The 13663-nt window shown below is 43.2% G+C and overlaps 1 protein-coding gene across 2 annotated transcripts; it reads right to left on the reverse strand.

The window, feature by feature from the left end:
* Positions 1-9191: 9191 nt before the first annotated feature.
* Positions 9192-13286, reverse strand: LOC146236030 (protein CutA homolog). 2 transcript variants are annotated; one of them, XM_084687298.1, is made up of 7 exons: positions 13200-13286; positions 12896-13067; positions 12173-12315; positions 11092-11151; positions 10128-10173; positions 9835-9884; positions 9192-9717 (listed from the first exon to the last, which is right to left on the reverse strand). In XM_084687298.1, exons 2-7 carry the CDS (start codon positions 13001-13003, stop codon positions 9615-9617), a joined length of 510 nt encoding a protein of 169 aa, XP_084543424.1. In that variant the 5' UTR covers positions 13004-13067; positions 13200-13286; the 3' UTR covers positions 9192-9614. The 2 variants fall into 2 exon arrangements, with proteins under 2 accessions (XP_084543424.1, XP_084543423.1); XM_084687297.1 differs by having other exon boundaries at positions 12896-13243.
* Between the last annotated feature and the right edge of the window lie 377 nt (positions 13287-13663).

The raw sequence follows: 13663 nt of genomic DNA on the forward strand, positions 1-13663 counted from the left end.
CTACATAAGATGTCAGAAGTAAGTTAGGTCAGTCCAGCATGCCAACCTCAATAGCAGGAGTTTGTGTGAGGCCAGCAGACTAAGACAGAAGCAGCTGAAACTCCCTCCTGAAACAGGACACTTTCAACAGATCAACAATATCCTCATATCCTCACTTTCTTCAAATCAATTCTTCCTTCATATCAACTGTCAAGATATTAAAAGACGTCACCGGACCAAACTTACTGTGCGAGTGGTGAGGCCATTTGAGAGAGTTTGAGAGAGTGAGTCTGTCCCAGTGGGAGTCTGTCTGTCAGCCTATCCCTGCACCGGCACCCAGCTGGGTGGTAACGTGCTCCTCTCTCAATGCCTCTCTTAGCCTCACAGAAGGAGACGTGTTCGAGGGTGAGCCCCAGAGACTCAGCTGGAAATCTGCTGTGGATTGATGCTTACAAAATCTCACTAACTCCACCCATGTCTGCTGCCCCACACCATGAGGAGCGGAGGATCAATACTCAGCAGTGATGGAGGGGTATGTCTGACAGCACAATGTTTTGGATTACAGCAACTTGTTCCAGACTTTATCTATCCTCCCAATCTCTCAACCTGTTCCTCCAGGAACTTGACCCCAGACACTGCATCTGTTTCTCTTTAAATCTCTCTAATAATGCCAGGAATCTTTCTGTGTGTATCTGTGTATCTGTATACGTATTAGAATGAGTTTTGTTTTCAACGAGTATCTTGAGAACCAGGCACTCTGCAAAGATCATTTTTCGCAGGTGTCCTTTTTATAATCCAACAGAGCAAAAACAATATTGATATAGTGAGCCAGAGACAGGCATCCGACAGAAACAATATTATATTTTAGTAAAGAAAATACAAGACTATTTTAATGATTATATACTGGAAAGCTAACAAAGAAAAAGACAATTGGATGGTTTATTTCAGTAGGTATAGCTGGAAGGTTATTAATTACAATTATTTTGCAGTGCTGCTTTCAAAGGGTACCTATCCTTTATGGATGAAAAGCTGGCTAACCAAACAGAACGACAATATAAAGTGGATGATTTCAGTATAGATCAGTGAGTTTTGTTACAGAAATCAATGTGTCTACTGATGTCAAAACTACATGCACATTACTAATGTGCACAAAACTCTCAACACCAAATCAACTACGACATTATAATCACACATCACAGGCACTATTCCTACCACTTCCACCCCCTTGGTTGGTTTCTTAAGGCATGCATATAGCGACAGGAACAATATTTGTACAAATTTAATCTCCTCGGTCAGTTGTCGTGTCATATTTATGAGAACATACAAGACTATTTTACAGCATTGCATAGCACAAAGGAAAAAATACAAACGTTAATATAAACATAGCAAACACCACTTAGGCTACATAATAATTTGCATGAATGTACCAGAGCATTGGCAGAGCAAATAATGAGAAATTGTTTTTATGACATGCATAAGTGACTAGAACAGATGACAGAGATGACAGAGAATTTCAATTGTGATATTTGAAATATATATACCAAAACCACTGAAAAGGACTGTCATTACTATCTGCATCACAGGCACTATCGATCTACAATTCCTGAAATCTGTGTGTCACCTACATAATCGCGGGTACGGTGCCCTATCTATAGTTCAAGGAATCTGTATTTGTGTGTTTTACTGGCATCTAAATTAGTGACTGCATCACGGGCACTGTGTACTGGTTAAAGTCATTTTCAACAGCCAGGATGACAGTGCTAAAAGAGAGACAGGGAGATGAGGGAGTGGGAAGAGAAGAGAGAAAGACAGAAATATTGTGTGTGTGTGTGTGTGTGTGTGTGTGTATGTGTGCATGTGTGTGAGCCTGGGTAGACCAGGGCAAGTGAGTTCACCGGAGAGTTGATTAATGCAGAAAACCATCACTTCATCCTTCATTCATCCTCCAGTCCAAGTCCAGATTAAAAGATTGTACACTCATCAGTCATCATACATTCATCAATCCTCCCTCTACATCGAAAGTGTGCAACCTGGTCCGCTTAAGGCCTTTACATAAAAACTAAACAAAAACATTACAATTCCAGCTGCAGGATTCTGTGTGTCTTGTATTCTCTGTGAACTGCTAACTCATTCAGCCAGTTCTAACCACAACAGGTCAGGTCAGCAGAGTCAGACCACTGGCAGGCTGGTTCAGTAGGCCTGCAGAATGATCGTTTGGCTAGCAAAACTTTTGTAAGGACAGAGGGAGAGAGACATCACGGGTGAAGGAGCTGCAGTTGGGGCCAATATACTTTTACGCAAAAAATCCACAAAACATATGCTGTTTAAAATCTGTCCAGCCTTAAGCTGTTTTAGAAGAAAAATGCAGTCACGTATACTGTCAAATATGTCAACTTTCAAATGGGGGTCGAGTTATTAAATGCAGACCGAACAAAAGAGGGGGGAGGGGGGATGACAAGGGTAAAATAAATGGATGGAAAAGGACAAGTGCAGTAAGGAAGGACTAAGGGAAGGACAGAAGGGCAGGGGGAGAGAAGAAAGAGGTTATAATTTCACAATGTGCTTCACACAATGACATTTAGTGGAGGACAAATTCATTAGGGGGCCTATAGAGTTTTACTGCGGCAGTCTTGATTGGCTGAGTGCGGGGGCTGTAAAAGTCTGGCCCGAGTTTAATGAGCTCAGTGATCTGGAGGTGATGAGATTCTAACAAAGCTACACAGATATTACATCTCACAGAAATCAGGCCCTTTCTCTCCCTCCTCCTCTTCTCGATCTCTGCCTCTGTTTCTCTCTCTCAGACAAACCACCCTACTCTTGCTCTTACTCACAGCGGCCTCTGCAGGGTGCCAGTCATGCCAGTTTGGCATTTACGTAAATAGTAAAGAATCACTCTTCATCAATGTTGTAAGTTTAAAATGATAAACTCTGTAGACAAGTGCCTTGTGGCCTATTTTTTATGGCCTGGCCCCTGTGGCTGAATAAGGCAAAATGCTCCCAGGCAGGAGCACATGGGTGATAAGGTCCAACTTACATTGATGTAGAATCATCATAGAACGTAGAAAAAGGTTTTCGATTAAAACAGGGCAAAAAAGCAGGGCAAAAAGTTGTTTTAAGAGAGGGCCGGGACTATTTGAGATTCACTACGGGATCTTACGTAGTGAGAAATCCACTGTATGATGCATTGCCTGGGTCTAGATCCACCAGCCCAGGATGAGAGCATTAACCTGGGGAGTGACGGGAGGAAGAAAGGATGAGAGCCAGCGATGTGTGGGTGTTCCATTTTCATGTGTGGTGAGCCAACAGTCACCCAGGCAATTCTTAGTAGAGTCAAAGCCCTTTTTCTCTCTTTTTTCTATCTCTCTCTCACCCTCTCTCTGTCTCTCTCGCCAAAACACACCCACAACAGGCGTGGGCAAAATGGAGAGTTTGTTCTCCTCTCTGGCCTTCTGACTTTTACATTAACAATAACAAGCAAAGTGACTGTGTTCGTCGGTCCAATACACCGTTGTGTTTGTGAGTGGATAACAGTGTGTGCGTATGTGTGTCTGTATCGTGGTTGCTCATGCATATGCACGTATTGAGGTGTGGGTTTGAGAAAGAGAGACCTGAGTGGGTGGAAGGATTCAGTGGGCTTCATGAAAAAACATAACCCAGACAGCACATGGCACTGCCTGTCTCGCAGTCTAGAACCAGGATTATCAAAAGCCAGCATGAGATATGAAGATAAGATTATCAACTCATGGCAACACTGATGATTTACATGGCGATCTAATCCGACAAGGCCAAAATCGAGCTTGCTGCATTGGCCACATTGAAGAAGCACAGTGCTTCACCCTGGATTTGAGGAGGTCCATCTCTCTCTTTTTTAAATTTTTATACAATAATCTATAATATATTTCAAATATATAAATGACATAGGATTAAGGCAATAGCCTATAAAAACAAAAATATCCTGTATAATAAAGTGATGAGTTATAAGTTATTTTAGTTCCTTTGCAGTTGGAGAACAAATCAACTACATCCAAGTTATGGAAGGCCGACAGCATGCTCCACACAACAGCAGAATCACATAGCCCTTGGGCGTGCTTTCAACTGAAACAAGTTCATTTTAACCACTGCTATGGCACAGGCCTGCGCAAAAGAGAAGGGGATGTAGACTATTCTGAGTCACCTGATTCTTTTGACTCATGCTGAATGCTGGGTCCCATTGTCTGCAAACAGGACAGCGCGGTGTGGTTGGCAGAACATACCGTAAAGAGGAAACAAGTCAATTAATCGCACGTGAAAAGGGGAAGGTGGGCACGCACTCAGGCATGCACACACATACGCACATACAGTCCAATACCTTGTGCATTTCCAATCAAAATTGGAAGTTGAAAAGCAATATAAACAGCCGTCCCGTTTAACATTCGGTTAAATACATTTGGTAAATAACGGTGAGGTCCCGCCATAGCCAATTAAAATAGCGATCCATAATGTGGTCCTGTAAAGTGTGAGCAATGTAAAGATAAAGAACTTTGTGCAACCCGATCACTGTCAATGTTATGTTCTGATTACCTGACACTCTGATCCATCCCTGGTAGTGACACGCCGACATGTGAATGACTGGGCTGTCCGTTGTTTCTCTTTTTACATCCATGACCGCTAAAATCTCACTACGACGAATTATTCCCACCGGACGGGTCTGACTCTCCAATACCCGCCCCTAGCATGACCAACCTGCAGGATTTTACTACACTGTGGCGCGCGCGCTAGTTTATGGGACTGCAGTGCGTGTGGTCGGCGCTCGGTTCAGTGGTTACGCCATAAAGGCTATATGCGCGTGAAAGTTAGTTAAATCTTTCCGGTGGTGGAAGGAGGATCCAGAAAAATGATTCGATTATTTTAAACTTATTTAAAAACATGAATAGGCCAACTGGCACCACGTAGGCTATAAGTTTCATTTCTGTGACAGCATTTTAAAAGCTGGCGTACACAGCTCTACGCTGTTTCGTGCACCTGTTGCCTCGAAGGCTAGTGTGTTATATTTAGCATGTGTTACATGGCTGCACGATATCTAGGCCTACGAGGTCTTTCGGACAGTGTAGTGACTTTTCCCCACAGTAGTTAAAAGCCCTTTTCACGTGTATTAGTACTACTAACCATCAGTTAGCTCAGTCGATTTCCACCAAATGCACTGCCAGATTTTAGTTTCATGTAAAAAACAAACAAACAAACACAGCAACCAATTCTCTGCGCCTCCTGCCATTATGGCCGATAACACCAGGCTAAATTGCACAGTCAGCGGTCTGTTGCCGCTGTGACAGCCAGTAGCTACACAACAGTTATTGACCACGCCACTGCTCCTGTTTCCACTGTCTGATTCACTGTGTCATAGCCTGTGGCCAGTGCGCGACTGTGGTGTCTCTTGAACGTGCAAAGGCCTTAGAACAGACATCTTTAGCCCCTACCCAAAGCCTCGACTTCAGGTTTTACAGCCTGAATCAGATGACAGCCCTACTTACTGTTAGTCCAAACCACTTCACATGGGCGTAGGCTTACTGTAGCCAACTTTTAAACCGTAGTAGACTATACAGAATAATGCTGGAATGGAACCTAAATCATTTTTGATTCATTATATCCAGGTCGCTAGACCCATTTTACTGGCGCACGTGCCCCAGTTTAAATCTGCTGTGCCAATTTTTTTTGTTTGAGAATTTACTTTATTAATCAGTGCATTTATTTGGATTGATATTCCTGGTAAAAGAAACGCAGTATACAAATCAACGCTTGTAAAATGAACGCAGTTTAACTGGAAACACACACTGATGCATGCCCGTAGAATTCCATGTGCCCGCGCTCTTCTGTCCTTGCTTTTGACCAAATAACAACTGCAGCGCGCACACACGACTCCAGGTGTCGGCACGCAAATCAGAATTGAGGTAGGGTAAGACAACATTACGAAACTAAAGAACGTTTCTAAATAATAGCCCAACCGATCATCTTATTTTGACCCAAATATATTAACAACATGAGTCCAACGTAGTATTCAAAACAGGATTTGCGCTCCGGTTATTGCGAAAAGATTTTCACGCGCTCGCATTAATTATTGATGTCCCCACTCCCCACCAAAGCAATCTAACTTACGTCTGAACTGTACGTATAATGAGTATGGGCCTGTGCCCCAGAAGAGCTTTATGTCCAGCAACGCGCCTGATTCAGTGTAGGCTATACAGTAAATATAGTATAGTGTATACAGTAAGAGGTAGGCCAATGAATAGCCTACGACATTCATTAGAGGTGTTCAAAAGCAAGGCAGGATAGGACATTGAAATAAGGACCCAATGGACCCTTGGAAGCGTGGACACTTATGGATGTTGTTTTGGAAAGCACATATGAGAAACCTGGACTATTTATGGGAACATTAGCATGTTTCTCACTAAAGCTGACTCCCATCTTATTGGCTTGTTCTCGATGTCACTCCAGGAGCACCATCCACTTACAGTACACAACTACAGTCAAAAGATATGTTGTTACGTTGATTTAATTTGAAATTAATTGTGATACCTAATGTGGGGTTAAAAACAGACAAGGATTCTTCAAACATTGGTTGGGTTCAAAATAATTAGTAATAATTAAATTTGTTTTGGCGGAAAGAAACAGGACTCTTAACATAGCAAAAATGGTTTATTGTTACTTTCTTATCTCACACCTTTCGTGTTCCCATGGACCATAATTCTCTGCTGTTGGTTTGTCTTTATCCTTTTTTTATTACCTTGCACAGTGGGGCCTGGCTGAGGGCTTGTGTGTGTGTGTGTGTGTGTGTGTATCTGTGTGTGTATCTGTGTGTGTATGTGTGAGCCTATCAATAGGGAAGCCTATTCTTAATTACCACACACCAAAAACGACACCACGCAGAGAGTTTAATCACACAAAGTGAAAGACAGAAACAGAGCCATATGTCGCTCGTTTTAATCACTTGCGATGGCTTCAGATGATGGATCAGAAATGAAACTCAATAAGACAACAGCCGAGCTAAATAATATTTGCGGCTTTGCAAACCTTGTGCGATCTTACCACTTAATTAATCTAATGCAGAATCATAGAAAAAATCCTGTGTTCCTTTAATCTTTTTGGTAGATCTATCAATATTATAGCTAGTCAGTTTCAAGAATGTGGGTGAAGGACAGTGAACTGGTAAACATCCTGTTTGTATCGGCTGTGTGCTTCCTAAACCATGTTTGTGTTTGGGTACACTTAGGGTAGTGGTTGCCATTTACAATCTTTTGGGGGGGGGGGTTCACAAACCCTGATTCAAAACATGAAGCATACAATTGTTTGAAGTTTTCATTAAACTTTTTGTGTCCACAGTTGATAGAATTCGGCTCCATAAGGCACTTGAAGGTAGCCATTTCCGCAGTAGGCCACATGACATGCAGACATACTCCTGCCATTTGCGATTCACACATTTGTGAAAAAGGATGGCACAAGGAGGAAGAGGGTATGGTCAATTGCATTGGCACCTGCAAAAATGGTAATGCTGTAAAAATCTTGGGTTGCCACACTGAAGAGGCTGTTGGTCTGACCAATAGTTCAGCCCTAAATGTGTGTGAGATTTTGAAGGTCTTGCAAAACTATTAGAATAACTGGGGCTTTACAATTGGCTAACATTTCATCAGACAAACCACAATACAGAAAAGATGGTCTGACTCCATGCAGGGCAGTGATGACAATAATCCGTTTACTTCTGCCATTTCCGTCAATGTGCTCCACACTCATTCTTCAATACTGCACATTCAGCAGTGCTCAACTTAATGACCCATTGACCCTAAAGCAAGGCCATGTTGGCTTTGGGATGTCACCTCCTACAGGAGATCCCTATGTATAAGCCTCCTGGAAACATTGCTGACACACAGGCCATAGCGGTCGTTTCTAATGAAATAATTCATACATTTTATGTTGACAAGGACAAAAGCATTTTCTCTGTGTCATCTTCTCTGGTAAGAAAGACTAGGTAGGGCGAGACTGCAATAAAAGTGATTATACACATATCCCGTCACAAATTCGAGCTAATATTTACATTACAGAACATTCTCAATGACAGCGACTAGACTACAATGCATTCCAACATTGACATCTAGTGGTGGTTTGTGATTACTGCAGGATACGGTCACATTCACATTGACTCAATCCAAGATACAGCACACCTCATAATTGATCATCCAGCGCGTCGTCAGCAGTTTGTTATTCAGATCCCACACTTCTCTGTGACCATAACTCCTATAATCCTATCACATCCGATCCAATCATCTGAAAGAACAACGTGTCAACGCTGACAGGCGCACGCCGCTCGGTAAGGTGCTGCTCGCTTGCCTTGCTGACACCAGAGCGTGGGTTCTGGATGCTGGTGGCGGCGGCGTTTCCAGAATGAGTGCCTCACAAAGGAAATGCCGACATGGTAAAGCCTGCTGTTGTCCATGTGGATTTACTATAATCCTGCCGTAGGTCAAGGCCAGGGGCGCTAAGGGTGGGGGGACGTATGGTGTGCTTATAAGGGTGTGAGGAGTGAAAGGTACAGTGTGGTGTGTATTTCGGTGTAGGTTGTGCGTGGGGGCAAATATGTATGTTTGTGTGTGGCCCTGTGAGAAGTGGTGGATAAGTCGCACCTTTGACAACTCCACTGTGAAACTTCCTTTGTCAGTTTGCAGACAGCACGGTGTCTTTTTGATGCGTGTGTGTCATTTGGTTTGTAGTCAGTTTATTTGGTGTGTGATGGGTTATATGGGGAAGGTATGTGTAATGTGTATGTGATGCATAAGTTTGTGTACTGTAAGTCTGTTATAGAGCTCAGTAATCTCTCTCGTATGTAATGTAAACACTGCTGGGGCCTTGTGGCTACATTTAAGAGACTTTCTCAAGTCTCTCAACAGGGCTACACTTTAAGCAGCCCAACTTGGGCAGTATAGGAACTAAACAGTCTCGGCTTTATTCTCTGATCTATATGGTGAAGGGGGACCGGTTTCAAGTGAGCACACAGCTTCCACTTGTGCTTTAAAGTCAGTGATACCTAAGGAGAGATTCATAAACAGCATCGCTGTTTGCCATTTCCTACAGACACACACACAAATGCACACACACAACAAACCATGTTTTACATTGTGGCAGAAACCACATATTCCCAAGTTGTGATATTAAAATAGTTTTTTTAATTCATGTTTTATAAATATACGTATATGTTATAAACTCCAAATATCCAAACATTTCATATCTGAAATAGGTAGCTGACATATTCTGAGAAATCAAATAAAATCACATTATGCAAAAAAATGTATGTACAGTATATATTTTAGGACAATTAGCTGAGCTTACTTTGCCTGAAATAAAGTTAATGAAACACAATGAAATCAATATACAAGTTAAACTGCTTCCTGTTCCAGCATCTCCTTGTGGACAGTTCCTATACTAATTAACATTACGGGTCAAGGGTTGCCATGGAAACCACTTACAACAACACAGACCTCCACGACAACACATACTTGCAGGAAATCTTAACTTTGGCAGGTTTGGATGCTGTGCAAGCAACATATGACCCCACGGTCACACCACTGGTCAAACAGCCACAGACAGACCAGTGGTATTGGTCAAATGAGCTGTCAATCATCGGGCATAGCTTCGTCCATCCACTTCAGGTAGGCCAGGCTCCCGCCATCCACAGGGAAACTCAAGATCTCTGGGATCTCATAGGGATGTACAGACCTATACAAACACATACACACACGCACACAACGACACACACAGACACACACACACAGAAATGATCAAATGGGTTCACTCCATCATTTTTGTATTGTGACATTAAGAAGAACCACTCACCTCACATATTCTGTCAGCTGCAGGATATTGGATGTTCTTGTCATCACCATCTATAACCCAGAACATCTCTTAGTACACTTCCACCAATATCCTCAACCAGCTAGAACATAGAACTTCATCACATTACCACCATCAATTTGAAACATAGAATGTTCCATTCCATTCCCCGTAAACACTGAACATAGAACATCCTTCACTACAATCGATCCCATTCCTTCAAGGTTAATCTTTTGTTTTTTACTGTAGACGTGTGAGAACGAGGAATTCCGACAAGAGCCATCTCAATAACTTACCATGAGTATCTCTGTAGCATCTTGAATATCACCTTTCCAGTAATACCTATGACATGAGTTTTAGACATGATTAGCAGCATGTGGCTTACAAATAGCAGGTGTCCTAAAATAAGCCCATGGGACAGTATAGACACTATGTACGTACTATTGACTACTATAAAGCTAGTTCCTTCCTACAACCAGGACAGGCCAAGTTAGTGTCTGTGACAGCCCCAGACACTTTTGATTGACAGCTAGCTGGCATCACCGTGGTTACTCGGCCTAGATCCTCTACAGGGCTGGGTCAGAACAGCACAAAGCCACTGTAACAGTAGTACACCAGACGGTTACTTCAGGATTTAGTGTGCTGTGTGAATGGTTAGAAGTGACTGGTTAGAACCAACTTGTTTACTGCGCAGACCCGAGGACAAATTGAATTTAAAGACTTACACTTGCAGTTTCAGTCAGGGTGGGCGTTGTGAAGTGTTGTGTTTGTGTAGCGGACGTGTAGTGAGGGTCACTAAAGTTATCTGTTCTGCAAGCAGCCATCTAAACCTAGATGTTTTTGGGTTATGAGTCTGCAGGCCTGTAGGCTCTGTCATGCATGCGGGTTACGCACACAGTCCCAACAAGGGGAAAAAAGTCCTGCCTCTCTTTGCGTCTCTGGCTCTCCTTCTCCCCCTCTCTCTCTTTCTCTCTCTGCCCGATGCAGTTTCTGGCCTAGCTAGCTCAGAACAGTTATTTTATGCAGCTAGTTCACCATTACTTTGGTTGCCTGGGTAACGAGCTCTTAGTGTGTGTATGTGTGTGTGGGCATGCATGTATTCATGGCTAATTGTGTGGGTGTACTTATGTGCTAATGCATAGTGTGCATGTTTGTGGTCTGTCTGGTGTGAGTAGGAGTGAATGGTTGGTGTGTGTGGCCTCTGTGGCGGATCGTTGGAGAGGCCACTAGAGCTAGACAACGGTGTCATGATTCTCTTACATAGTGGAGGTCCTGGGTAGAATGTTGATGCTCGCTGCCATCCTCCTCTCCATGATAGCTCTGAGGATAGGTGGAAGAGAGAGAGAGAGAGAGAGAGAGAGAGAGAGAGAGAGAGAGAGAGAGAGAGAGAGAGAGAGAGAGAGAGAGAGAGAGAGAGAGAGAGAGAGAGAGAGAGAGAGAGAGAGGAAGTTAGGGAGAAGGGAGAGTGATAGAGAGTTAGGGGTAAGAAAGAAATGGAAAACATTTTGAGGGACAAAACGAGCAACCCGTGGAAGAGAGATGCAGGCATTGGTAAGCAATTAAACACTCAACAGCTAGCAGCTGTCAAGCAATCATAGCTGTAGCCCGCCATAGACCCTCTGCGGGGTGGGGTGTGTGCATGCTGCGGCATTAGCAGGCGACGGGACATCCCAGCATGCCAAGCTCAGTCACACTCACAGCAGCTGAGCCGAGGGCACTTCCTGTCGAACACAATACTGCTCCAAGCTCGCAGGCGGCACATTTACATTTTGGCAAAAGGCTGTGACTGTGAGTCAATGCTCCCTCACTGTTCTTTCATAGACTCTCCCTCTCTCGCTTCCCCTCCTCTCCCTCTCTCACACACGGTCAACAGCTCATCTGCATGCAGCAAGAAGCCATTAGAGTTCAAGGGAGTGTCGTCCAATCACAGCCCTTGTTCTCTGGTGCGTAGCTTTTCAGACTTGGCTTACCCTTCTCCCAGCCAAACAGAAACACTGCAGCTTTAGTCCTACTGGATTTCAGTGTGCATTACTCAAACTCCTGTGGGCTTATGATAATGTAGTAACCCTAACATTGAATAGAGAAAATATAAATAATATACGGTATAGATGTACATTTTTGTGAAAAAAAAAAGTTTGTGTGTCTACATTTATGGTGACAGTTGGTTCATGTGAACATGTTGTATTGTAAAGGGATTTCAAGTTGCTTAACAAAGTGGTATCTTTCATTAGCAAAGTAATGAATAATCAGTAATTAGTCATGTGTACGTCATATGTAGTAAGGACACAATTTGTATTAGAAGTTAGTAAATTGTGAGTAGACTATCGCTCTGAGCCAGTACCTGCCGATGTCCTTGGCAGCCTGCTCATTGGGACAGTTGACCAGGAGGACGGAGTGGTGGCCGGGTATGTAGCTCCCTGTGATGGCGGAATGGATGTGGACCCCCAGAGGTCTCAGCAGGGGGTACATGGACAAGACCACTACCTGGGAAAGGATATTGGAGGTAGGGTGGGAACCAAAACTCAATAGAAAGGAAGTACAAGGTCAGCACTATACTCATGGACTGATTACATTTTGTCCAATCCCCTGAGGTGAGGTCACTTCCGAGCATGTGAAAGGGAGTTTTATATAATCTCAATATGTGTTTGTGTGTGACTGCCACTTTGGTGTCCTTGGGACAGAGAGTTATTTCAGTTTTATTATACCCCTGTGCTCTCATTTTAGAGGCAGAATGCATTGTCGTGGAATACTGTTCAATCTGTCCTCCTATTATTGTTTCGCTGTCACTACAAAATTAGTGTTTGGAAAGCGGGCCAATTCTTTATCCGCTCCGCTTTTCTACGCAAATCAACGGACGGCCGTCGGCTTGCGTTTGAACACATGCAATTTTAAATCCTCCGCCTGTCAGGAACTCGGAGGACACAAACTCACAAAGGATGTCAGCACATATTTGTCGTCACCAGTAGCAAATTGCATATTATGCCTAGTCGCTTTTAGCGTCCACCATTAATTTTATTTGTCAACAAACTCATGTGCCAGACACGAATATCTTCAATTAACTTACCAGACAAATAACAAAAAGTCCTGAGCGAAGTACACTTTGGAAAACAGACTCCTTGTGACACCGCGGGCAAAACCAGTCCGTTTTGTTGCTACTCCCAGCCAAAGTCATACCGAATATGGTCTAGTTAACTGGCACTCTGTCCCAAAACCTCTCCGCCCAGACAGAGAGGGGTCTGGATAGAATATATAATCCACAAACGGATGAAAATCAAGCACAACAACCTTAAAAATAACATAATACTTGCTTTGATTTCAACTATTACATTTCTTGACGTTTTTATTTCCGAAGCGTATACTTATCTTACTGTTATCTTTATCAGTTTACTTGGGCAAGCCATGGGACTGTGACAGGTAGCTCGGACGGTCAGCAGCGACCCCTATACGGACGGCGCATGCCATTGGATGGATGACACTTCCTGACACTCCAGTGTCCAATCGGACAACATATTTCACAGGCGGGTCTAAACTCGGGCTTTGGTCATAAGCAGCTTTGTTGTCTATTATCCTAAAGTACTTCTAGTGAGGTGCGCCGAGGTCATAGCGGTTTAGTTGCCAAATAATCAGATAACATAATGAAAACATCTAGACTACACAATTAATCACATCAAGCAACCACAAATAATACATTTCTATGAAATCACGTTGCCTATATTTGAGGTAAACGCATGGGAGACTATTAGGATGGTTACTGAATTGACTGAGTATTTCACAGACCCACCTAAAATACTTTCCACCATCAGCCTGTTACGGGGTGGTGGTGATGGACCCA

This window comes from Hypomesus nipponensis, chromosome 22 (genome assembly GCF_054491055.1).
Source record: "Hypomesus nipponensis isolate SF chromosome 22, ASM5449105v1, whole genome shotgun sequence".
NCBI lineage: Eukaryota > Metazoa > Chordata > Actinopteri > Osmeriformes > Osmeridae > Hypomesus > Hypomesus nipponensis.